The sequence below is a fragment of the Loxodonta africana genome, chromosome 1, assembly GCF_030014295.1.
Source record: "Loxodonta africana isolate mLoxAfr1 chromosome 1, mLoxAfr1.hap2, whole genome shotgun sequence".
In the NCBI taxonomy this organism is placed as follows: Eukaryota; Metazoa; Chordata; class Mammalia; order Proboscidea; family Elephantidae; genus Loxodonta; species Loxodonta africana.
This window is the reverse complement of record NC_087342.1, coordinates 89,991,391-90,017,968: the sequence shown is the minus strand read 5'-3', so window position 1 is coordinate 90,017,968 and position 26,578 is coordinate 89,991,391. Positions and strand designations below refer to the sequence as shown.

At 49.0% G+C, this 26,578-nt stretch overlaps 3 protein-coding genes across 9 annotated transcripts; 2 read left to right on the top strand and 1 right to left on the bottom strand.

The window, feature by feature from the left end:
• Positions 1 to 5,554: 5,554 nt before the first annotated feature.
• Positions 5,555 to 6,887, top strand: IER3 (immediate early response 3). The gene is made up of 2 exons (XM_003422450.4): positions 5,555 to 5,805; positions 5,918 to 6,887. Exons 1-2 carry the CDS (start codon positions 5,596 to 5,598, stop codon positions 6,176 to 6,178), a joined length of 471 nt encoding a protein of 156 aa, XP_003422498.1. The 5' UTR covers positions 5,555 to 5,595; the 3' UTR covers positions 6,179 to 6,887.
• Positions 6,888 to 7,397: 510 nt separating this feature from the next.
• On the top strand, positions 7,398 to 24,069 carry FLOT1 (flotillin 1). Of its 7 annotated transcripts, none has more exons than XM_064283177.1 (13): positions 7,405 to 7,537; positions 7,849 to 7,949; positions 8,263 to 8,338; positions 8,428 to 8,518; positions 8,789 to 8,932; positions 9,088 to 9,207; positions 9,297 to 9,392; positions 10,159 to 10,311; positions 18,067 to 18,248; positions 18,459 to 18,504; positions 18,632 to 18,769; positions 19,223 to 19,387; positions 20,310 to 24,069. In XM_064283177.1, exons 2-13 carry the CDS (start codon positions 7,907 to 7,909, stop codon positions 20,340 to 20,342), a joined length of 1,287 nt encoding a protein of 428 aa, XP_064139247.1. In that variant the 5' UTR covers positions 7,405 to 7,537; positions 7,849 to 7,906; the 3' UTR covers positions 20,343 to 24,069. The 7 variants fall into 7 exon arrangements, with proteins under 7 accessions (XP_023397421.1, XP_023397422.1, XP_064139240.1 ...); XM_003422451.4 differs by having other exon boundaries at positions 7,406 to 7,537; positions 7,868 to 7,949; XM_064283170.1 differs by having other exon boundaries at positions 7,400 to 7,949.
• TUBB (tubulin beta class I) lies at positions 22,835 to 26,513 on the bottom strand. Its single transcript, XM_064283180.1, has 4 exons — positions 26,275 to 26,513; positions 24,754 to 24,862; positions 24,356 to 24,466; positions 22,835 to 24,068 (listed from the first exon to the last, which is right to left on the bottom strand). Exons 1-4 carry the CDS (start codon positions 26,329 to 26,331, stop codon positions 23,011 to 23,013), a joined length of 1,335 nt encoding a protein of 444 aa, XP_064139250.1. The 5' UTR covers positions 26,332 to 26,513; the 3' UTR covers positions 22,835 to 23,010.
• Positions 26,514 to 26,578: the final 65 nt, after the last annotated feature.

Here is a 26,578-nt window from a genome sequence, read left to right as displayed (position 1 = left end):
TGCTAAGGGACACAGTTGTATATATAGACATCCCTGGGGGTGAGCTTTGTTTCCCCGGAGAGGATGAATTCAAAGCTGTTTATTTATTTAAGGGTATTTTTTTTTTTTTTATTAAGCCCCTACTGTGTGTGCAAAAAATTTGTACTCCACTACTAACCTAAGGAAACCCTGGTGGTGTAGTGGTTAAGCAGCTGCTAACCATAAGGTCGGCAGTTCGAATCCACCAGGCACTCCTTGGAAACACTACGGGGCAGTTCTACTCTGTCCTAAAGTGTCACTGTAAGTTGAAATCGACTTGATGGCAACGGGTTTGGTTTTTTTTTTTTTCGTTACTAACCTAAAGGTTGGTGGTTCGAACCCACCCTGTGGCACCATGGAAAAGAGGCCTGGAGATCTGCTTCAGTTACAATTATAGCCAAGTGGAATCTCGAGATTATTGCCCTAAAATACTCTTTAAACCCTGAACAGAAACTATCCCCGGAAGTCACTTTTAACTAAATAAATACCAGGTTAGCTGAAAAAGTAAAGCATGTCACCCTTGAGTACTGCACTCTTTAAAAAATATTATCTATATGAAACCAAATGGACAACAATTACTCTAAAGCATAGATGAGAATATTGGGGAGCAATGAGGCTAAGTTAATGCGAGCGGCACAACTGGAACAGAAATAATGAGAATGTTGACACTATGTGAAGCGTGTAACCAATGTCAGTAAACATTATGTGTAGAAATTGTTGAATGGGAGCCTGTTTTGCTGTGTGTACTTTCACCAAACATGCAATATTTAAAAAAAAAAAAAATTAAAGCCACCGCAGAGGTCATGGTCCCCAGACCTTCTGTTAGCCCAAGACAGGAGCCACTCCCAAAGCCAACTCTTCAGACAGTGATTGGACTGGACTATAGGGTAGAAAATGGTAATGATGAGGAGTGAGCTTCTTGGATCAAGTAGACACATGAGACTATGTTGGCATCTCCTGTCTGGAGAGAAGATGAGAAGGCAGAGGGGGTCAGAAGCTAGCTGAATGGACACGAAAATAGAGGGTGGAGAGAAGGAGTGTGCTGTCTCATTAGGGAGACAGCAACTACGAGGATATAAATTTTTGTATGAGAGACTGACTTGATTTATAAACTTGCACTTAAAGCACAATAACTTACAGCCAAGAAAACCCTATGGAGCGCTCTACTCTGTAACACATGGGGTCGCTGTGAGTTGGAATCAACTCTGACAGCCATGGGTTTGGTTTTGGTTTTTTATGCACCAGGCAAAGCAAAGGAAATCAGACAGAGAGGTACAATAAGGGAGAACACGGTGAATGTGGCCCTGTATACTCAAGCAGATTATATCCCAGGGAGGGAGACAGACAATAACAACAAAAAGTAAACAAATATATTGTATTTGTATCGTGGTAAGTGCTATGAAGAAAACAAATGAGGGGTTTGGAAAGAAGTTAGTAGATAACAGATCAAAAAAGGTAATAGATCAAAACAGGGAATGAAGAAATACAGGGCAGGTGGGAAGGACATGAGGAAAAAGAGGAGAAGTGGAAAGGGAAGGGGCTTAGACCTGTTTCTCTAGGACTGGGCCAGTGGGAACCGGTCTAACCACTGGTCTCAGCCTCTGGCACTTTCCGGACTTAACTCATCCTCCAGCCCTCACCCCCGCATCTCCTCGGAGCTTAATGATTCACTCTAAATCCTCCCCTTGCTTCCTGTGTGGCAGGGAGGGGGTGGAGGCAGATCCTTAGGTCTCTGAAGGTAGCAGAAATGGGGATCAGGCTGGTTGAGAGGGAATGGTGAGGAAATCGGGTTCTCTGAGCCTTCTCTTTGTCCCATCTGGTCTGGCCACAAAGAAAGGTCTCTCTATGCCAGGAGGACAGCGAGGATAACTAGGCCCAGCTGGACACCCAGATTCCAGATGTGGGAGATAGTGTTGAAACAAGGTCCTGACATCCCCTTCTTCGTTTCCCCTTCCCCTCCCCTGCCTAATGCCCTGGAGAAATTTTCCATAATAAACAAGTTATGCATTCCTGTCCTTACGTGCCTCCTGCTCTTTCCCACCAAGCAATTTTCCTCCATCATCACTACCTCCCCTCCTGCAATTGCTGTTAGTGTGAGCATGTGGGTCTGGTCACATGTGTGAGTAGCTAGGTATTGATGCTGCCAGTTGTATAGTGTGTGAGTTGCCTTGGAATAAGGGTGTAAGCAGGAGTTCTCTTGGTGTAAATGTAAGGATGATGGCAGGTGTGGGAAAGGGGTGTCTTTGTTTGTAGAGGTGCGTTTTATACCTGTCAGGAAGAGTTATGTAAAAGGAAGGGGTTTAGACAAGAGTCATCGGTGTAAATTAAAGTGCCATACAGGTCCAAGAAGCAATTATATATACAGCGATAATGTAACTATTTACAGCCCAGTTGTGGGGCTATGCCCTTAGTTTCCTCCCCACACATCCTGATTGAAAAATGCCCCTATACGTTTCAGGTTTGGCATCTATATAGGAATTGTCCCAGGTTTCCTCATCCCGTTGCTGTTGAATTGATTTCGACCGATGGCGACCCCATGTGTTACAGTGCAGCACTGCTCCATAGGGTTTTCTTAGCTATAATCTTTATGGAAGCAGATTGCCAGGCCTTTCTTGCACAGAGTCACTGGGTGGGTTCGAACTACCAACCTTTAGGTTAACAATGATTACCCTTGTGCCGCCCAGGCTCCTTCGGCTTTCGTTAATATGTTGTAAATTTGTACGTGGGGATGGAGAAGTGTGCTCATGTCTCAAAACCTGGAGTCACTTAGTCATTGTGTGAATACTGTACGTGCGTTTATAATTCTGCAGTTTCATCTTTCATTTAACCAGATTAGTGAGCAACTAATCCCTACAAGACATTGTGCGGGCTCTGTAGAGGACACAAAGACTGCACCACACAGTCTCTAACCGAAGAGATCATACGTGTATGAATCTGGGGACCAGGCATACTATGTGGAGCATTTCAAATCCTTGGAATCATCTTTGGTCCCTTCTACCTCTTGCTGGAAACCCTGGTGGATAGTGGGTAAGAGCTATGGCTGCAAACCTAAAGGTTGGCACTTCAAATCCACCAGGCGCTCCTTGGAAACTCTATGGGGCAGTTCTACTCTGACCTATAGGGTCGCTATGAGTTGAAATCGACTCGATGGCACTAGGTTTGGTTTTGGTTTTTGGGTCAGTGTTCTGCGTTCCCACCCTTGCTCCCTGCCCATAATAATATCTGTCCCATGGCCAAATTCTGGGGCGCAAACGCTTAAGCGTTCAGTTACTAACTGAAAGGTTGGCAGTTTGAATTCACCCAGAGGTGCATCAGAAAAAAAGCCTAGGTCATAGCCATTAAAAACCTGTGGAGCACAGTTCTACTCTGACACACATGGGGTCAAACTGACTTGACAGCAACTGGTTTGGTTTTGGGGTTTATGCCAGAAATGTCTCTTCTAGTCACCCCTGCTCTTAATTCCCTCTGCCATGGCCCACCTCAGGCCTTGTGACCTTCTACCTGAACCCCTCCAACAGCCTCCTGTCTCCTGCATCAATCTCTTCCCCTCCAGGATATGCTCCTCATCCCAGCCAGTACCCAGCTTGAATTGCCCTTCTTTGCAGTAGCCTGTGGCCCATAAACCCAGACTCCTGGTCTGGCAGCTAAGCTTGCCTCACTTTGCCCGACTTCTTTACAGCCATTATTATCAGCTGTGGTAGCTCAGTGGTTAAGAATTTGGGTACTAACCAAAAGGTTGGCAGTTCAAATCTACCAGCTGCTCCATGGGGCAGTTCTACTCTGTCCTATAGGGTCACTATGAGTCAAAATCGACTCAACAGCAGTAAGTTTGGTTTGGTTTTTACTCCTTTACAGGAAACTTATACTGAGGTTGTTTTTCTTGAGATTCCCCAAACACATCCTGTACTTTTCCAGCTCAAGGCCTTTGCTGATTCCATTCTTTTTCTCACATAGTCATCCTCCACATCTGAATCTGTCATAACCCACCCACTGTTCAAGGTCATCTCAAATGCCACTCTTCCATGAAGCATTCCCTGACTGATTATATGGGGCACGAACAGTCTTTTGGGTCCCCCTTATCACTTAATTTTAAGTTTTCCTAGACCCTTGAGAGCCTTCTCCTGGTCATGGTTCCCTCCCCACACCAGAAGACCCTCAAGGCTGAGGTGTCAACTTTACCTGGCTTTCTTTATTCAGCAGCAAATACACTAAAATTAGCTTCAGTACTCTTAACAGTGGAAACCCTGGTGGTGTAGTAGTTAAGTGCTACAACTGCTAACCAAGAGGTCAGCAGTTCGAATCCCCCAGGCGCTCCTAGGAAACTCTACGGGGCAGTTCTACTCCGTCCTATAGGGTCGCTATGAGTCGGAATTGACTTGACAGCAGTGGGTTTTGGTACTCTTAACAGTACCTTCAACAGGGGGCCTGGCACAGGTGAATGCTCAAAAGATGTTAAAACTCTCTGTGGATAAACAGCTGTCGGTAAGGCAGTTTCAAAAACGTGTCATTTCAGTCTTAAGTTACTACCATTTTGCTACAACATTTGTATAATGCCTCACAGTTTAAAAAAAGTTTTTCACATAAATTTTACTGGATCCATATAACAAGGGGCTTTTGTATTTTGAGGTCCTCTGCACCAGACTTGGAAACCCTGGTGGTGTAGTTGTTAAGTGCTACAGCTGCTAACCAGAAGGTCAGCAGTTCAAATCCACCAGGCACTCCTCGGAAACTCTATGGGGCAGTTCTGCTCTGACCTATAGGGTCTCTATGAGTCAGAATCAACTCTACGGCAACGGGTTTTTTTAGGGGTTTTGCACCGGATTTTGTGTAAGTATTTCTGCACACACTTAAGCTGGCAGCTTTGCTGGGTTGTCTCTGGTGAAGGGAAATCTCTGAACCTTTGCTATGTGTGTGTGTGTGTTGTGTGTGTGGTGTAGGCATGTGGTGTGTGTGTGGGTGGTGTGCGAATGCTCTGTGTGCGTGTCTCCGTGAGTGTTTTCATGTGTGCCAAGGCCAGCAGGGCTGTGACTGTGTGTGCTAGTGTGTTCACTTCTACCAGTCTTCTTGTTTCTGTAATAACTTCCCTCCTGGGGTGTTTTTTCTGCATGCACCTACAAGTGTGTGAGCGTGCTTGCGTAACTGTGACTCCTTGACTTTACTGGGTCAGTGCTGTAACAAAATACCAGGACTTAACTTCTGTAAGCCCTTTTGCCTCCCCCAGTGATGGTGCCTGTGATGGGTCCTGTAGCTGAGCCATCTCCTAAGCGTGTCTGTGGGCCCCTCTCCAGCTGTCACATGTCCCGACACATGCCCACAGCACGGGATCTCTCCACCCCCACTCACAACTCACACACTTACAACACGCACGCACACAACACACTCCGGCGCCTAGGGTTGCACAGGCCAAGTCTCCACCCCTCTCTTTGCTTAATCTTTGGAATTTCCAGTCGCCTCCTGCCAACGGCTCCCCACCCCGAGAGGAGGAGTTGAGAAGGGCCCGCCCAATCTCTCCGCGGACATATTTACCCCCGCCGGGCTGGCCAGCAGCACTCTGCCTTCTGCTCCGCTCAGCTCGACATGTGTCACACCCGCAGCTCCCTGCCCGCAATGACCGTCCTGCAAGCCCCCAAGTCCGCCTCCTCCACTAGCCCAGGACCCCGGCGGGGGTCCGGTCCCGAGATCTTCACCTTCGACCCTCTCCCGGAGCCCGGAGTGGCCCCAGCCAAGCGCTTCAGCGCCTCTCGCGGGCACCGCAAGCGCAGCCGCAGGGTCCTCTACCCCCGAGTGGTGAGTGTCGCCGAAGTGGGCAGCCGCGGGGCGCGCCACCCTGACGCTATGACGGAACGACCAGACGTCGGGGGCTCTGACCTGACCTGTCCGCTTTCTTTTCTCCCCTCAGGTCCGGCGCCAGCTGCCAGCGGAGGAACCAAACCCTGCCAAAAGGCTTCTCTTTCTGCTACTCACCATCATCTTCTGCCAGATCCTGATGGCCGAAGAAGGAGTGCAGGTGCCCCTGGACCTGGAGGACGCCCCCAGCAACGCTTCCCCCGCCCCCATTCCTGCGCCTCCAGTTTTCGAGCCTCTTAACCTGACCTCAGAGTCCTCGGACTACGCTCTGGACCTCAGTACTTTTCTCCAGCAACACCCGGCCGCCTTCTGACAGTGACTTGATAACCTCACCATCAAAAATATGAATCTGAAAAACCGTTGAAACACCAGGCGTACCTGGGGCACAAGGCCGTATCCCAAAATGGGACTCCCGAGGCAACTTGAACTCAGAACACTACAGTGGAGAAGCCAGCCGGTGCCTGGGGGAGAGGGAGACTGAGCATAGACTCCCCCGGATCTAAGCCCGGTGGGGAAAGAGCGTCGTTAATTTATTTTTAATTGCTCCTAATTAATATTTATATGTATTTATATATGTTCCCCTAGGTGATGGAGGGGTGTATGTGATATTTATTTTAACTTATGCAGGGTACGAGATGTGACCCCCTGCTGGAAATGCAGGTCTTTTGGTATTTATTGAGCTTTGTGGGACTGGTGGAGGCAGGGCGCCTAGGACTGAGGGAGACTAGAAGAAGGAATGGAGAAGACTTGCGTTGGGTTTGGCGCCCAGGCTGGGAGTCAAGCATGGTGGTGGGTTGTAGGTTTAGGGGGTGACACTCCGTCCTCCAACATCTCAGCTCCGCGGGGCCTACTGTGTGAGGCCCTAGTGGACTGTTGGCGATGAGTTCCGTGGTCTTCGATCTCCCCGGAGTTGCCCCTAAGGGGTGGCTGTGGGGTCGGGGGTCAATGGGCTGTCAGAGGGCGGCTGTTGGGGTCGCCCAGTATGTTCTGTGAACACAAATAAACTTGATCTACTCTCAGCAGTCATTTGCGTGTGTCTTTGCGAGCGGCGATTCTCCACTCCTTCCTCGCTTTCAGGCGCTAAAGACCGATGCGAGGGGCCTGGGCCACTTCCTCAGCCAGCGCTTCTCCTCGGGCTGGGGAGTCCCGGACCCTGGCATCCGGCCGCCGGATGAAGCCGCGGTTGGCCGGGTCTGCAGTTTCCTCAGTCAGTTACCGCAGGCAAATCCCAGATGAGGCAAGCTCGCCACCCTGGGCGCGGGACACCCTGCCCACGAAGGTCACGTCGCGCTCCCCGGGGCGGAGCCTAGAGGAGCCCAGGCGGGACTCCACCCCGGAAGGACAGCGGTGGGGGCGTGGGGCAGCGGGCTCCACCCCTCGGCCCTCTCCTCCTGCTCCATCCTCCCCATGCGGGGCCTGGGCGGGCTGTGGATCCGAGCGAGGTCTGCCGGGAAGGGGCGGAGCGAGAGCCGGGCCCAGGGCTGGGGGTTGGTCCACCGCTGGGGGCGGGTCGTGTCTGCTGCAGCAACGGGGTGCGGCCGGGGCGGGGGGCGCGGCTGCGGCTGCTGGCCCAGCTTCCAAGAGTCCTTCACGCTAGGTTACTCTGTTCAGCTCCCGAGACCCCTGCTGGCCGCGGGCCGCTGGCCTCTGGCCGCTGCCCGCGCCCGGGGAGGTGAGTGGGGAAGGGGAGACGGAGTCTGGGCCAGCGGGGAATATCCGAGGGAAGGAAACGATCCCGGAGGGTCTCTATGCGCGGAAGAACCTTATGCGATTAACAGGAACCGTCCGCACCCGAGGCTGGGACGCGGCGAGGGGAAGGGAGTGGCTTTCAGCAGGCGGGACAGTGGGTCATTGGGGGTCCGTAGGATTGCACAGCTGGATGCCTTAGCGGGCCAATGGGTACGGAAGGGACTGGGCGGTGGTGGATGCCGACTGTGCGGGAGCGACAGGAAGGAAAAAGACTGATTCTAGCGGACGCCACAGGGCCCTTTTCCATCTGCAGGTGCTCTCTCTCCCTTTCCTCTAAGCGCCGCCCTGAACCATGTTTTTCACCTGTGGTCCAAATGAGGCCATGGTGGTCTCCGGTAAGTGTTGCTCTCCCCTAGCCAGTAACCCCAAAACCCCAGTACATCTGGCCTCTGTCCCTTCCCCCATTTCCCTTACAGCTCCCTAGACCAATTCTGCCTCCTGATGGCAGCATGCCACACTCACTTGTCATTCCCAGCCACTACCTTTTTTTTTTTTTTTTACCCTTGCAGACCTGGGCTGCCCCCCCGCCCCCCCCCCACTTCCCAGGTTCCCGCCAATGTATTGTTCCCACCTCTCAGTTCTTTAGAATCTTCCACATCCCAGCTTTCCCACGGCCAGGATGACCCCTCACTGCTCCTCACCTTGTAGGTTTCTGCCGAAGCCCCCCTGTCATGGTGGCAGGAGGACGCGTCTTTGTCCTGCCCTGCATTCAGCAAATCCAGAGGTAGGTAGGAAGAGAACCAGGGAAGGGGAACCTCCATTTTTCTCTCTCTCTTCCTTTTCTCACTGTCTGTACCTTCTTTTTTCCCCTAGGATCTCTCTCAACACACTGACCCTCAATGTCAAGAGTGAAAAGGTTTACACTCGCCATGGGGTTCCCATCTCAGTCACTGGCATTGCCCAGGTGAGGCTTTCAGAGCTTTTCCCCCAAAGCGCACTCCCCCATTACCTTTTCTTTCCCAGACATTGAGAGTCTTCTGACTGTGACCTTGTCAACCCTTGACTGAAAAATTTCTCTGCTAGTCTCACCTTTTCCAGGCACCCCCAAGGCACTGGACTCCTCCTCCCTTCTATCTTTGGGATGGAAGATGCTTTCCTTAGAGGGCTTGTTTCCTTCCTTCCTCCCTGGCTTCATAAGACCTCCACAACCTCCCTACACCCACTTTGGTTACAGGTGAAAATCCAGGGGCAGAACAAAGAGATGTTGGCGGCTGCCTGCCAGATGTTCCTGGGGAAGACTGAGGCAGAGATTGCCCATATTGCACTGGAGACATTGGAGGGCCACCAGAGGGCCATCATGGCCCACATGACAGTGGAGGTGGGCCTGGGGGCTGGGGCCTGGGGCTAGGAAAAGATGTGGAAGGGATGCCAGAATGATGGGGTCCCAAGGACCAAATGAGTCTGTCTGTAGGAAACTGCGGCCAGAGGATCTAAGAGCTTAAGTTCCTCCTTCCCACCATCCTGTTATCCTAGGAGATCTATAAGGACAGGCAGAAATTCTCAGAGCAAGTTTTCAAAGTGGCCTCTTCAGACCTGGTGAACATGGGCATCAGTGTGGTTAGCTACACTCTGAAGGACATTCACGATGACCAGGTAAACCAAGGAAGTTGATCCTCCCTGCTTCCCTACTTCCCATCTCTGAAACCCTCCTGGGGACTCAGATTTCTGCATCTCTCCTACAGGACTATTTGCACTCGTTAGGGAAGGCTCGAACTGCTCAGGTCCAAAAAGATGCTCGAATTGGGGAAGCTGAGGCCAAGAGAGATGCCGGGATCCGGGTGAGAGAGATGGGGTCATTCCATCACCACATCTTTCTCTTATGGAGCGACTGGTGGGTTCAAACTGCCAACCTTTCAGTTAGCAGCCAAGTGCTTAACCACTGTACCACCAGGGCTTCTTAAAAGATCAATAGGGCTGATCATATGTTTGGGGCAAGTGGTGCTCTATGCAAGGCCACCCGGATAAGGGGGTGATCCAGAGCTGAAATCAAGCCAGTGCTCCCCTTTCCAAGCTGTGCACTCTGACATGGTCTGCATCCACCCAGAAGAAAGGGCGGCTTTTTCTAATTCGTACAAAGACACCTGTAGTTTAGCACCAGCTATGAAGAAGGAGGAAACCCTGGTGGCGTAGCGGTTAAGTGCTATGGCTGTTAACCAAACGGTCAGCAGTTCTAATCCACCAGGTGCTCCTTGGAAACTCTGTGAGGCAGTTCTACTCTGTCCTGTAGGGTCGCTATGAGTCGGAATCGACTCGACCACGCTGGTTTTTTTTTTTTTTTTTTTTTTTTATGAAAAAGGAAAACATAGACGTGGGCATTGAATCCTGCAAAGGTCATTCCATCACCATGGGCTTATTTGGCACCAGCGGGAGAGGGGTATAGAAGCGGCACAACTGAGTAGGAGCTGGTGGAGCAGAGTTCCCAGGGGAAATAGATGAGGCCAGAGTTGGAGTGAGCAGGGTAGCCTGGTGGGGAGCAGGCTTTCATGTCTATGGCCTTCCTTTCCCTTCCCTGACTTTTCCTACTTGATCTCCCTGCCTGGACAGGAGGCCAAAGCCAAGCAGGAAAAGGTGTCTGCCCAGTACCTGAGTGAGATTGAGATGGCCAAGGCCCAGAGAGACTACGAGCTGAAGAAGGCTGCTTATGACATCGAGGTCAACACCCGCCGAGCACAAGCTGACCTGGCCTATCAGCTTCAGGTCAGACCCACCACACTAGCTAGACCTGCCCCTTTGCCATTTCTCTCCACCCACCCAGTGCCCTCAAATCGATCAGGCTGCTGCTATTGCTTATATTATATCTCTGATCTCCTTGTCCTGGCATTCCATTTCCGACCCAATCCCCTCTTACAAGAAGTGATCTAAAAGATCCAAACATTTCAGCTGAAGGAAAAAAAAAAAGGCTGAAAAGGGATATGATTAATAACCAAAAAAAACCCCAAACCCATTGCCATTGATTCAGTTCCAACTCATAGCAACCCAATAGGACAGAGTAGAACTGCCCCATAGGGTTTCCAAAGCTGTAATTTTCAGAGCAGCAGGCTGCCACATCTTTCTCTTATGGAGCAACTGGGGGGTTCAAACTGCCAACCTTTCAGTTAGCAGCCAAGTGCTTAACCACTGTACCACCAGGGCTTCTTAAAAGATCAATAGGGCTGATCATATGTTTGGGGCCAGTTGTGCTCTGTGCAAGGCCACCCGGATAAGGGGGTGAACCAAAGCTGAAATCAAGCCGGTGCTCCCCTCACCAAGCTGTGCACTCTGACATGGTCTGCATCCACCCAGAAGAAAGGGCGGCTTTTTCTAATTCGTACAAAGACACCCGTGGTTTAGCACCAGCTATGAAGAAGGAAAACATAGACGTGGGCATTGAATCCTGCAAAGTGAGATAGGGGCAGCCCCTGATGTTGCAAAGAGGGACTTGGAGACTTTTACCCAAAACCAAACCAGTTGGTGTGAGTCTGTTCTGACTCATGGGACCTCATGTGTGCAAAGTAGAATTGCTCCATAGGGTTTTCAAGACTATGACCACTGGGCAGCAGATCACCAGGCCTTTCTTCCAAGGTGCCTCTGTGGGTTTGAACCACCAACTTTTCAGTTAGGAGTCACAAGCACTTAACTATTTGCACCACCCGGGAACTCCTTACCCAAAGCATAGCAATATTATGAAATTTGTTTTTGCCAAGAGTTAGTACAGGCTGAAAGCATAATGCGGTGCAGAACAGCTTTAGCTATGATGCAGAATTCCTGCATGGCCTGACAGGTAATTGAGTGTGGCATAATGCCTTGCTATTCAAGTGTGGTCTGCCTGACAGCAACATTGTCACCACTGGGGAGCTTGTTAGAAATACCAAGACTCAGGCCCCAGCCCAGAGCTACTGGATCAGAACCTGCAAAATCCCTAGCCGATTCATGTCCACGTTGGAGTTTGAAAAGCGTTAGCGTAGTGGACACCACTAGCATGCAGTGAGACAAAATCCAGGGATTGGGCTGCTTTGGGCTCTGTTCAGCTTTTATCAGTTTTCACATGTGGCAGGCCCATGTGCTAGGTGCTCAGGAAATAAGAATTCAGCAAATATCTTGTAAGTGCCAGACATTGTTTTGGAGGTGAGCAAATAGGTGTATGAATAAGAAACGGCTCCTGCCTTCATGGAGCTAACATTATAACATGGAAAATAGTTAATATGCAAGTAAAATAGCCATCACAGGCTATAATTATCCAAAGTATTTAAGTTCTACAAAGGAAATAAACAGGGTGATGTGAAAAACAAGGGGGGTGCTGTATTAGATTTGGGGAGGAAGGCCAGAGATAACTTCTGAGAGGAACTGATATTTGAAATGAAACATGAAGACGAGAAAGAGCCAGCGATATAAAGAGTTGTGAGCCAGGAGCATTCTAGGCCAGTGCTGTCCAAATAGAATTTTCTGTGATGATGCAGATATTCCCTATCTGTGCTGTGAAGTTGGGCACTTGAAATGTAATTATTGTATCTGAGAAACTGCAATTTGAATTTTATTTCATTTTAATTGCTTTAAATAGGTATACGTAGCTAGTAAGGAGCCTGGTGGCACAGTGGTTAGGTGCTCAGTGGCTAACCAAAGGTCAGTGGTTTGAACCCACCAGCTGCTCTGTGGGAGAAAGATGTGACAGTCTGCTTCCCTAAAGATTTACAGCCTTCAAAACCCTATGGGGCAGTTCTACCCTCTCCTATAGGGTCGCTATGAGTTGGAATCAACAGCAGCGGGTTTGATTTTGGTTGGTATGTGGCTAGTGACTAGGCAGAGGGACCAGCAAGTGGAAAGGCCCTGGGGTAGAAAAGAGCTTGGCATATCCCAGGAACAGAAAGGAGGTTTCTCATTTAGTGTGGCTGCTGTGCTGTGAGTGTGAAGGAGAGGCAGGCAGGGCCAAATCATGCAGGGTGTAGGTGGCCATGGTGGAGACTTAGAGGAGAATTTTAAGCAGGGTGTGTTGTGGTCTAATTTACGATTTTATAAAAATCATCTGGTTGCTGTGGGAAAAATGGATTGTAAAAGGGAAGAGAGGAAGTAGGGAGATAAGTTGGTAGCATTTTCAAAGATGACGTATTAAATACATGCAGCTAATTGCACTTTTTAAAACCTCACTAAAACCACATAGAGCAAGTTGTTGTCATTGTAAGGTGCTGCCAAGTCTATTCAGACTCATAGCGACCCTATATACAACAGAACAAAATATTGCCCAGTCCTGCACCATCCTCGTAATCGTTACTATGCTTGAGCCCATTGTTGCAGCCACTGTGTCAGTCCCTCTTGTTGAGGGCCTTTCTCATTTTCGCTGACCCTCTACCTTACCAAGCATAATGTCCTTCTCTAGGGACTGGTCCCTCCTGATAACATGTCTAAAGTACACGATATGAACTGTCACCATCCTCACTTTCAAAGAGCATTCTGGCTATACTTCTTCCAAGACAGACTTGTTCATTATTCTGGCAGTCCATGGTATATTTGATATTTTTCACCAACACCATAATGCAAAGGCATCAGTTCTTCTTCAGCCTTCCTTGTTTATTGTCCAGCTTTCACATGCATATGAGGTGACTGGAAAGAAAAAAAAAAGACAAACATAAAGATGGGGAGAATGGGAACAAAACCACAGCATCATTTGGAAACTGGAAAGCAGTAGTAATTGACTAAGCAAGTCTGAGATAGCTGAGCTCTAAGCCTGTGGGAGCAAACAATGAAATGACCTGAGATTAGGGACTGGCAGCACCAGGTGCCTCTGGATCTGTGGTGAACACTCTGGTGAAATACGGAGGAACTGGTGAAAAGTTAGATCTCTTCTCTAGGTATTGGTCATTCCCCTGGCTCAGCAGACATCTGAAGGCTTATTATCTGAAGAAAGTAAACCAGAGGCTATGACCTAAGGCTAGCCAGGCGCAAGTGAAAGCCTCGGACTTTACCAATAACAGAGGCATGAACTGACTATATGCCCATTGAATGCTAAATGCTGACAGCTTCCCCAGCCCCCTCATCCCACTCAGCTCCCAGAACCTCTATCCTCCAAACAAAAGATCACCCTAGAGTGAAGCTCAAAATCAACAAGCCCCACTTACATACCCAGAGCTTCATCTCAGTGCTTGGGTCCTTCTAACTGTGAGCAGAGAAGCCTGGGTGGCACGAGCTGTTTGCAGTCAGCTGCTAATCTAAAGGTTGGTTGTTCAAACCCACCCAGATCCTTCATAGAAGAAAGGCCTGGAGAACTGCTTCCACAAAGATTACAACCAAGAAAACCCTATGGAGCAGTTTTACTCTGTAACACATAGGGTCACCATGAGTCAGAATCAATTCAATAGCAACGGGTTAACTGTGACCAGACACGCAAGGATTACCTGATAGATGAATCTTTCAAAATGGAAGACTGAGCCAAAACCACAGAGCAAAGCAATTTGAAGGATACATATTATACAGTAAGAAGAAAGCTTAAAAATACATATATATCTTCAGTGAAACAAGAGAAGAATTCACATCCAGGAAATCAGGACATAGAACAGCACACAAAAAAAAGAGCTCTTAGAAATTATCAAGATGGGAGAAATGAAAAAAAAAAAGCACATTGGAAGAAAAATTCTAAAAAGTCTCCCAGAGTATACAGCAAAAAGACAGATGGAAAAATTAGAGAGGAGAGATAAGAATATTAGAGACCAGTACAGGGTATCTCCTCCTATGTGTCTGTCAGTTTGTCGTACTGTGGAGGCTGACATGGTGCTGTGATGCTAGAAGCTATGCTACTGGTATTTAGTTACCACCAGGGTCACCTACGGAGGACAGGTGTCAGCTGAGCTTCCAGACTAAGATGGACTAGGAAGAGGGACCTGGCAGCCTACTTCTGAAAAGAATTAGCCAGTGAAAACTTTATGAATACCAGCGGAACACTGTCTGATGCAGTGCCAGAAGATGAGCCCCCAGGTTGGAAGGCACTCAAAAGACGACTGGGGAAGAGCTGGCTCCTCAAAGTAGAGTCGAGCTTAATGACGTAGATGGAGTAAAGCTTTCGGGACCTTCATTTGCTGATGTGGCACCACTCAAAATGAGAAGAAACAGCTGCAAACACCCATTAGTAATCAGAACCTGGAGTGTACCAAGTATGAATCTAGAAAATTGGAAATCATCAAAAATGAAATGGAATGCATTAACCGATATCATAGGAATTAGTGAGCTGAAATGGACTGGTCTTGGCCATTTTGAATCGGACAATCATATAGTCTACTATGCTGGGAATGACAAAGAAGAATGGTGTTGCATTCATTGTCAAAAAGAACATTTCAAGATCTATCCTGAAGTTCAGCACTGTCAGTGATACACCTATAAGGAAGACCAGTTAATACGACTATTATTCAAATTTATACACCAACCGCTAAGACCAAAGATGAAGACACTGAAGATTTTTATCAGCTTCTGCAGTCTGAAATTGATTGAACATGCAATCAGGATACATTGATAATTACTGGTGACTGGAATGCAAAAGTTGGAAACAGGAGAAGGATCAGTAGTTGGAAAATACGGCCTTGGTGATAGAAAAAATGCTGGAGATCAAATGATAGAATTTTGCAAGACCAATGACTACTTCTACCTTTTTTAACCAACATAAACGGAGACTATACACATGGACCTCACCAGATGGAATACACAGGAATCAAATTGACTACATATGTGGAAAGAGATGATGGAAAAGCTCAATATCATCAGTCAGAACAAGGCCAGAGGCTGGAGGAAGACTCACTAACAACCTGCGTTATACAGATGACACAGCCGTGCTGGTTGAAAGTGAAGAGGACTTGAAGCACTTACTGATGAAGATCAAAGACCACAGCCTTCAGTATGGATTGCACCTCAACATAAATAAAGCAAAAATCCTCACTACTGGACCAATAAGCATCATCATGGTAGATGGAGGAAAGATTGCAGTTGTCAAGGATTTCATTTTACTTGGATCCACAATCAACAGCCATGGAAGCAACAGTCAAAAAATCAAAAGATGCATTGCATTGGGCAAATCTGCTACAAAGGACCTCTTTAAAGTATTGAAAAGCAAAGACGTCACCTTGAAGACTAAGGTGCATTTGACCAAAGGCACGGTATTTTCGACTGCATCATTGAGTGGTATTTTCGACCGCATCATATGCATGTGAAAGGTGGACAATGAATAAGGAAGATGGAAGAATTGATGCCTTTAAATTGTGGTGTTGGCAAAGAATATTGAATATACCATGGACTGCCAAAAGAACAAACGAATCTATCTTGAAAGAAGTACAACCAGAATGCTCCTTAGAAGCAAGGATGGTAAAACTGCGTCTTACATACTTTGGACGTGTTGTCAGGAGGCATCAGTCCCTGGAGAAGGACATCATGCTTGGTAAAGTACAAGGTCAGCAAAAAAGAGGAATACCCTTAATAAGGAAGATTGACATAGTGGCTGCAACAATGGACTCAAGCATAACAAAGATTATAAGGATGGTGCAGGACCGGGCAGTGTTTCGTTCTGTTGTGCATAGGGTCTCTCTGAGTCGGAACTGACTCAATGGCACCTAACAACAACAGGGTATCTCATGGAAGAAAAAGGGAGGAAATTACCAATAATATAAATCAAAAAAGCACATCTGTTTGGAAAGACATCAGTTTTTACATTGAAACAATCCCAACCAAGTGCCCAACACAATAAATAAAAAGATCTACATTGAAACACATCATTGTGAAATTCCAAGACACAGAAGACGAAGAGAAAGATCTAAAAGCTTCTAGAGAGAAAGAACAGATCTCGACCAAAGGACTTGGTATCCAAATGATTTCATATGTGTCAAGAAGCTAGAAGATGATAGAGTAGTGGCTTCAAAATTCTCATGGAAAAATTAATCTGTACATAGCAGCCTATTCCCAGCCTCACTGACACTTGAAATCGAAGGATGGAATCAAGATCTCAGAGAAGCAGGATCTCCAAAAATGTATTGCCCACAAAGTCTTTCTGAGGAAGCTACTGGGAGTTGAGCTTCACCAAAAGGTGACCCAAACAAGAAAAGAAAAAAAAAAGTGGGTCACAAGAAACAAGAGACCTAACCAAAGAGAGAGGTGAAGGGTACCCCCAGGGTAATGGTGAGGGAGATCACAGGATGACAGCTGTATACCCAGTGTTGAGGGTAACTAGTAGTCTAATTTGGAAAAGGTTTGAAAATTTACAGTTAAAGACAGTGCAAGGTGCCATATCCAGAGCCACCCTTCCCTCCAGAGTGAACAGATGGGCCCAGTGAAAGTTAGGGAACCATCACTGTATTGATGAACCCCACAGAGATGATGGCATATGGCTGAACCTGAGTAATGAGACAGTAAGTGGGTTCCTCGCCCGGTGCCTCTCGTCACCCACATCTTGGCAACAGTCTTCTGATCCCTGTGCACTACAAAGAATAAGGAAAGGAAATATAGCTAGATAAGAAGAATTCTATATATATGCACATCCTTAGAGTATCCCTGGAAGAATACACTGGAAGCTAGTCACAGTGATTACTTCTAGGGAAGGGAACCAGGTGGTTTACAGAAAGAGATGGGAGAAAGCCTTACTTCTCACTGTTTTACCTTTGGGATTTGTATCATATAAACCTGTCGCCATTGGTTCCTACTCATGGTGACCCCATATGTTGCATAGTAGAACTGTTCCATAGGATTTTCTTGGCCGTAATGGAAACAGATTGTCAGGGCTTTCTTGCGCAGTACCTCTGGATGGGTTCAAACCACTAACCTTTAGGTTAGTAGTAGAGCGCAAATGGTTTGCACCACCTAGGAACCTCTTGTACTGTATACAAAAGATAAAAATTAAATAGATAGCCACCCAACTCCCCCCAGAAAAGTCAGTGGGAGGCTGCTGTTGCGGTCAGAGCTAGAGCTGTGGTGGCTTGGACTAAGCCTATGGTGGCGGAGATGGAGAGAAGTGGATGAATTTGAGAGACTGTGAAGGTAGAGAGGAGCCCTAGTGGTGCAGTGGTTAAGCACTCAGCTGCTAACTGAAAGGTTGGCCGTTCGAACTCACCAGCCACTCTGTGGGAGAAAGATGTGGCAGTCTGCTTCCATAAAGATTTACAGCCTTGGAAAGCCTGTGGGGCAGTTCTATGGCAACAGGTTTTGTGAAGGTAAAAGATGGCCACAGTGCAGTCAGTGTCCTCAAGGTGCTTATACTCTAGAGGGAGACAGGTGGAGAAACATTAATATGGGAGCTCCGCAGAGGGACACTTGACCTGTCCTGAGGGAGACCAGGGACCAGGTCCCAACTTTTCCAGCTCTGATGCGGAGGCTGCCTGGGGAACAGTCCTCACTCTAATGTTGGTTCTGAAAGGAGGGTCATCAGGCCATCCCCAGCCACACCACTGTTCTGTACTGGCTTCCTGGGCACTTGCTCTTCACTTCTGACTCTTGAGTGCTTATCCCCCACAGGTGGCCAAGACTAAGCAGCAGATCGAGGAGCAGCGGGTCCAGGTGCAGGTGGTGGAGCGGGCCCAGCAGGTGGCAGTGCAGGAGCAGGAGATCGCCCGCCGAGAGAAGGAGCTGGAAGCCAGAGTGCGGAAGCCTGCAGAAGCTGAGCGCTACCGGCTGGAGCGCCTAGCGGAGGCAGAGAAGTAAATACCCCTTTTCCGTTCCCCTCCTCACTCTTTCACCACCTGGCTGTCCCTAGAAAAGAGCTGAAGACTTCACCACCTGGACTTCTATGAAACTCAGGTTGCAAGAGCTCCTGTCTTCCCCCAGTCTCCCCTATCCTGGCTCTGTCTGTCTCCCTGGGCACAAGGGCCCCTCCTCAGCTCCTCCCTCCACTTCCCTTCTTTCCCTAGGTCCCAGCTGATCATGCAGGCAGAGGCTGAGGCCGAGTCTGTGCGGGTGAGTTAGGAAGTGACTTGCTGGCAGGCAGAAGGAGTGGGGGTTGCTGCTTGAGCAACAGTTTCCTGTCCTTAACTATATTTCCATTAATACTGATACCATGACAAGTGTCCTGTGCCCTCCACAGATGCGTGGGGAAGCTGAGGCCTTTGCCGTGGAGGCCCGAGCACGGGCAGAGGCTGAGCAGATGGCCAAGAAAGCAGAAGCATTCCAGCTGTACCAGGAGGCGGCTCAGCTGGACATGCTGCTAGAGAAGCTGCCCCAGGTGCTGGGCTGTGTGGGCCCCAGGAGAGGAGGCACCAGAATCAGGAGCTGAGGGGTGGGGTGAAGCGAGGGGCTGGTGGAGAGCCAGGCTAGAGGACCGTAACTTGTGGATGGGAGTTATAAGCCACTGACCAGAGTGAGGAAGGATGATCAGTAGGACCAAACCCATTGCCATCGAGGCAGTTACAACTCATGGTGGCCCCATGTGTTACAGAGTAGAACTGCTCCATGGGATTTTCCTGTAATATTTATGGAAGCAGATTGCCAGGCTTTTCTTCCGTGGCACTGCTGGGTATGTTCGAACTACCAACCTTTAGGTTAGTAGTCAAGCCCAAGCTGTTTGTGCCACCTGAGGACCTTATCAGTAAGACAAGGGTCTTAAAACCAAGGGTAAAGAGTGTTAGAAAAGGTGTGGTCAGCTCCTGGGCACTGAGAGGCTTCTTTCACCAACCAGGTGGCGGAGGAGATCAGTGGCCCCTTGACTTCAGCCAATAAGATCACACTGGTGTCCAGTGGAAGTGGGACTATGGGAGCAGCTAAAGTGACTGGGGAAGTACTGGACATCTTGAGCCGCCTGCCAGAGAGTGTGGAGAGACTCACAGGTGTCAGCATCTCCCAGGTAAGGGGACCCAGATCCAGGATTGGGGCCAGGAAGCAGAATTGCTGGGTTCCTGTGTCATGTGACACAGTGGGCCTACCACTGGGGCAGCACCTGGGAGGTACAGGGGTTGCTGACATTCATTAAGTGCTTTCTGTATGCCAGACACAACGCTAAGCTTCTACGGAGTTTTTTGTTTTTTTTTTTTTTTTTAATCAAAACTACCCTTGGGGTATGTAGTATTTTGCAAAGTAAAGAAACTGAACGTCCAAATGTTGAGTAACTTACCCCATGCCATATAGCTGGTGAAGCTGTGCTTCTGACCCACGATGACTATCTCTGGAGCCTTTGCTCATAGTCACCCCATTCGTACAGGGATCCAGTTGTAGCGCTGTTAACAGTTAATTACTCCCAGAATATATCACTGCCTCTTGGTGCCTCAGTGTCTTCACCTGGAGATCATGGTAGCGGTCACAGAACAGGCTCTGAACTAGACTGTTTTGATTTGAATCTTGGCTCCAATGCATGCTAGCTGTATGACCTTGGACAAGTTATTTAACCCATCTGTGCCTCAGTTTCCTCACACCAAGATCTGGTTAATAATAGTAACTACTCTGTTGAATGGTGGGGGGAGATTAAATGAGTAAACATGTGCAAAGAACAGTACCTGGCGTATAGTAAGGGTGAGATGTGTGTGTCAATAAAACATACATGCACATATAAAAACACTGGAGTGTATCAGTGACCTTCAAGGTACATTCCTTGGAGCCTGCATCGGAAGACTGGAAGCCAAGGGAAGTCTGAACAGAGCTCTGGCCCCACTTCAGTGATTTGCTGTTATACATGGACCCCAGTGACTTTGGGCAAAGAATGAGGTAGGGTGGGGGCCTGGGAGAGAAAGGTACCTGGTTCCAAGCGTCATCCACTGTTGTCTTCTTGCCAGGTGAACCACAACAAGCCTTTGCGAACAGCCTGAGCCTCCAGCCCTCTCTGATGCCAAGCCTCATTGTTCCACGTTGCCTGAAGCGTCCCCATATTGCATGCAGCCCAACTAGCCTCCCCAAGCATGCCCTTTGAAAGGAGGGCACTACCCCTCATACCTCCTTGCCAAATCACCCGTGCCTTGCCTTGGAGTGGGGAGGGCTTCTCCCTTTGTCAACCCCACACTGCCAGGACTGCCCTCTCCAGGGGCCGCATGCCAACCTGCTCATCATTATCCTGCGCCTCCCCCCTCAGTTTAATTGACTTGAGCCGGTGGTCTACAATTCTCCTGATCAAGACTGAGGGATGGTCTGGAGGCTCTCAACTTTACAGGCCAAAAACATTGTTAATAAGTACTGATACTTATGAACAATTAATAAAGCAAAACGGATTCAAAATGAATTGTTACAATGTAGCTTACTCCCTTGTGTTTCACTAGGCTTTCTAAAATGGGAGAAAAGTTACTTAGATGCTGTTACAAGTTGTAGAGTCAATGTGGTTTTTTTTTCCCCAAAAGCTTAGTCAAGAAAGCTGTTGAAGTAGAAGGAATGTTGAGAAAACTGCATTACTCCCTAGAATTACTACCAATATGGCCAACAGAAATAATTATGGACTGTTCAGGTTCCAGGATAGCTTCAGGACGGTTATTTTGTGTAATGAGAAGCATGAGGAATTACGAAGACCATAAAAATAAACAGTTGCCCTTGAGTCGACTCCAACTCCTGGAGACCCCATGTATGTCGCAGAACTATGCACCATAGTTTCAATGGCTGATTTTTCAGAAGATTGCCAGGCTTTTCATCAGAGGCACATCTGGGTAGATTCAACCCTCCAACCTTTTGGTTAGCACCACCCAGGAACTCCAGGTAGACTATCCAAAAATAAACTAAACCCACTGTCATCAAGTAGATTCCAACTCAGAGCAACCTTATAGGACAGAGCAGAACTGTCCCATAGGGTTTCCAAGGAGCAGCTGGGGGATTTGAATTGCCAAACTTTTGGTTAGCAGCCAAGCTCTTAACCACCATGCCACCAGGCAAGGTGTTATTTTAAATTAGGACCATCAAGACATCCCCTACTAATCATCTTTGTCTGAGTGACTAGAGAAAACAAGTCTAAATACCCATAACCAAGATCCTGGGTAGTCTCCAAGTTGGGAAAATGCAATACAGTGCTTATTCAACCTGAGCAATCGTGATCTCCTGGGACTTGTTAAAAACAGCTTGCTGGACTCCAACTCCACTGATCAGTATATCTGGGTGGGGCTGAGAATCTGTACTTCCCTCAAGTTCCTAGGGGTTGCCAATAATGCTGGTCTGGGAACCACCTTGAAAGCCAATGACAGACATTTGACATTTACCTCAGTTCCCATTTTCCTTCCCTAGGCCTGACATTCTGAGCCTATCCCTTAGTAAGATTGGCACTGGCAGGTTTGGCAGGGGCGGGGTGATGCCTTGGGTACCAGGAATAAGATATGATGAGGGTCAGTTAAGTATTATGATACTCTCATCGGCCTAAGAGCAGAAGGTGCAAAGTTAAAACTTGGGCCCCATGCTTTGCCCACCATCTTTCCCTAAATGAGCACACATTTTGCAAAGTTTTCTTGTTTTCATTTCCCATTTATTTTTGGCTCTTGGGGCAATGTCATCTTTTCAATATGAAAAAAAGCAAGGTCAACACAAATAGAAATTTGAAGTGTCGAAAGAGGAAAAAAAGGATAGAAATTTTAAAAAAGCAATAGCAAATTGAAGAGATGAGATATTGCAAGATGACGGAGTGTGTCCCGTTCCTTCTCCTCTGGGGAATCAACTCAAACCTGTATATTGCAGTATGCACCTTGCCATGTCAGGACTGTTATACTCCCCGCCTCTTTTTTTTGGATAAGAAAAGGCTGGGGTAGGGAAGACCTTTCTGGATGCTTCAGGACCAAGGCTGGTCTATCTTCCCCTTTCCTGAGCCAAGGGAGGAAGAAGTCCAATGTGGGAGGGAGGTGAAGTGGGGGAGGTAAGGATCCCACTTGACCAAGCGTGGCAGACCCCTCCAAAGGAAAACTGGAGGTCAGGACAGCCTGGAGGAAAACTGAAAATGGAGATAATACTGTTAACACCTCCCCTGAAGCTGAGAAAGGAACAGGGAAATACCTGGTGATGGCTAAAAGAGCCTGGATTCCCCTCTTTAAATCTGTTCTAGAATGGAAAATCCCACCCCTTTCCTTCTGGTGACTTCTACCTGCTATGAATTAGCTTGGTTTCCTTTCCCTTGGCTACCATGGGCTCATCCCTTGCACTGAGGATGGTGGCCATCTGGGTTTACAGCACACAGTTCTAGATGGGATCTGAATGAAAGCCAGCTTCCTGGAGAATTACCTTAAAAACACAGATGGAAATATTAACTGGACAGATGGGAGCAATAGGCACCAGAAGGAAATACAGGGTTACCCAGATGGCAGAAATCTAGGTTTCTCAGAGTGGAAAAAGAGAGGAGACATTCAACAAACAACAAATATTTATTGAGCGCCTACTATGTGCCAGGCACTGTTCTAGAACCCCCTCAAAGGGGAAAAAAAAAAAAAGAGGCAGAAAATGCAAATTCTGAGGGAAAGGAAAGGGGCAGTTGAGGAAGAAGGCTGAGGGAGCTGAGAAGCCTGAGGTGATGGGACTGCCTTAGGCCTCCTCTTCAGCCTCCTCACCGAAATCCTCTTCCTCTTCTGCAGTGGCATCCTGGTACTGCTGGTACTCAGAGACGAGGTCATTCATGTTGCTCTCAGCCTCAGTGAACTCCATCTCGTCCATACCCTCACCTGTGTACCAGTGGAGGAAGGCCTTCCGACGGAACATGGCAGTGAACTGCTCTGAGATGCGCTTGAAGAGCTCCTGGATGGCCGTGCTGTTACCAATGAAGGTGACTGCCATCTTGAGGCCACGGGGCGGGATGTCACAGACAGCCGTCTTGACGTTGTTGGGGATCCATTCCACAAAATAGCTGCTATTCTTATTCTGTACGTTGAGCATCTGCTCATCCACCTCCTTCATGGACATCCGCCCACGGAAGACAGCAGCCACAGTGAGGTACCGGCCATGGCGGGGGTCACAGGCAGCCATCATGTTCTTGGCATCGAAGACCTGCTGGGTGAGCTCAGGCACAGTGAGGGCCCGGTACTGCTGGCTGCCACGGCTGGTTAGTGGGGCAAAGCCAGGCATGAAGAAGTGGAGACGTGGGAAAGGCACCATGTTGACTGCCAGCTTGCGGAGGTCAGCATTGAGCTGGCCAGGGAAGCGGAGGCAGGTGGTGACACCGCTCATGGTGGCTGAGACAAGATGGTTCAGGTCTCCATAGGTTGGCGTGGTCAGCTTGAGAGTGCGGAAGCAGATATCGTAAAGGGCCTCATTATCAATGCAATAGGTCTCGTCAGTGTTCTCTACCAACTGGTGGACAGAGAGGGTGGCATTGTAGGGCTCAACCACAGTGTCGGATACTTTGGGTGAGGGCACCACACTGAAAGTATTCATGATGCGGTCAGGATACTCTTCACGGATCTTACTGATGAGCAAGGTGCCCATCCCAGAGCCTGTGCCTCCGCCAAGTGAGTGGGTCAGTTGGAAGCCCTGCAGGCAGTCACAACTCTCAGCCTCCTTCCGCACCACATCCAAGACAGAGTCGACCAGCTCGGCCCCCTCTGTATAGTGGCCTTTGGCCCAGTTGTTGCCTGCCCCAGACTGACCTGGAATGGGGTCAAGGAATCAAGCTTGATTAGGAAGGTGTGAAGGTACATGAGCACACTTCTACCTTTCAACTTTTGGAATAACCCCCTTGGAGATATCTTTACTCCACCCTCGCCTGTGATATATCCTCCTCTAGAACCTACCAGCTAAGACAATTGTTACCTACACTTTCTATCAGAGCCTTCTGTAAGTTCTCCAGTAAAACCATCATCTTCTAACTCTCGTTTATCCCCTTATACTCAAACTAAATAAGACTACATCTACTGATCTCTTCTGTATAACTTACCAAAAACAAAGTTGTCTGGTCTGAAGATCTGACCAAAAGGACCTGAGCGAACAGAGTCCATGGTCCCAGGTTCTAAATCCACCAAGATAGCACGAGGAACATATTTGCCACCTACAGGAAAAAGAGTAAGAGCGACTGACTGGAAGGGAAAACAAATGCATTGGGTTGAGGGAGCCTGGGACCCAGACTTGTGATTCCAGGCGCTGCAAGCAGGTGGCAGCAGAGCTGGGCTTTGGCCCCAGAAGTTGGAAGAAACCAAATTGAGGAACATTTCCAAAGGGAAAGGATGATGGACTCATGCAAAAGGAATAAGGTATTCCCCAGAGATTGAAAGAAACCCCCCCCCCGAGAAGTGGGCGAGGAGATGGGACCCGATCCTCGCGGGCACACGCCCTCACCTGTGGCTTCATTGTAGTACACGGAGATCCGGTCCAGCTGCAGGTCGCTGTCCCCATGGTAGGTGCCGGTGGGGTCGATGCCATGTTCATCGCTGATAACCTCCCAAAACTGCCGAAGGAGAGCAATGAGCCCCTGGCTGGCTCGGGTTCCAGCCAACTATGCATCCCCTTCCATTTTATTCCAGGCGCACCATGTAAGCTCTGTTTCAAAGCCTGGCACCCCTTCTCTCCGCCTGCCACGCCCTTTCCCTAAACACCCGCATCCTCAGGAACCTCAATTTATATACTTTACTCAACTCCACTCCTTGGGACTTGAGACGATATGCTGCTGAGAGGGCCTGGCGTTCATGGGCACTGAGGCGAGTGGGTGGGGAGGCAGAGCTGACCGGATAAGCTCCCCTCCCGCCCCCCCGGGCACCGCCCCTCCATGCACAAAGGACCGGGGACCAAGAGGCGCGCCGCTGCCGCAGTCGCTCCCCCTACTCCACGTGACTGCGGCGCGCGCGCGCGCGCGTGGAGCTGACAAAGGGCGGTGTCGCGCGTGGGAGGGGCGGAGCCGAGGGCGCGAATTCCGCGCGGGGGGCGGGGCCGGGCTCGAGCGCCCCCGCCGGCGGGCATAGCCGCATTGTCCCCGCGCGCCAGGGCCCCGCCCCCGCCGGGCCCCGCCCTGCTGCTACAACGTAGCAAGCGCACTTCCTCCCCGTCCCCTCCCCCGCTACACTGTAACCCGCGCAAAAAAAAAAAGTAAAATCCCCCTCCCCCCCGGCTTTGGAATTTTATTCCTTCGATAGTTTTTTTTCCTTCCTGCCTTAAAGGATTCTTTTTCTTTTCCTCCAACTATCCCGAGAGGACCTTTTAGCGAGCCTATTCCCCCTTTTCTCGCGCCTTCTCTCTCCTATCTGTTCACGCCCTAAAAGGGTCTCATAAAGAGGAAATAAAAGGAAGTAAAATTGACCCTATACATTTTATCGTTCCATCCACGCAAAACTACGGAGCCGCCCCTCGGGGACCGCGGGCGCGCCGGGGTCCCTGATCTTTCGTGCAGGACGGGCAGCAGCCCACTCTGGCGCACCGCGCCCCCCACCTTTGGCTTGCCCTCTGCAGCTGCCCGCCCAGCCTCGCCCCTTCCCCCTCCAGTCTCGTCCTAACCCGAGTCACGGGGGGGTTGGGCGGGAGGCACATGGGGCCGACCTCGCCTCGCTTTGTCTCGAGCCCTTTGCTAGTCTCTTCCCTCCCCCGTCCTCGGACCGTTATAAGACCCCTCCTAAGTAAAATCTTACAGATCCTCCGTCTTCCCGCCCCCCAAACCGTCAACAGCTTACCCAAAATGAGAAAACTTACCAAATTCCCCATTTTCCAAAAGGCAATTCTAGCTACAAATGTGTCTGCGTATATACACACACTTTTTATTTTTGCAAAGCTCGATTACGGATGGAGAGCGCGAATATCCACAACCATCCTTCATAACTGATCTGAATTTTTCTTCTTGAAAGAAATATTAAGAGGTTTTAGAATCCTTACCTTGGCACCGATCTGGTTGCCACACTGACCAGCCTGGATGTGCACGATTTCCCTCATGATGAAAATTTATTTTAGTTTTTTTTTTTCTTTCTGCTCGCCTCGGTTGTGTGCGGGGCAAGAGAACGATATATAATTTTTGGCTCTGCAGATCGCAGGCTGCGGGGATGGAACGTGCCCCGGAGTCTGGAGCAGCGAGGTCCGAACGCGGCGGCAGGAAGGTTCTGAGAGGGAGAAAGAAGGAAGGGGGAGGGTGAGGGAGGGAAGGCGGCAGGGCGGGGCGCGCGTGCGCGGGGGCTGGGGGGCG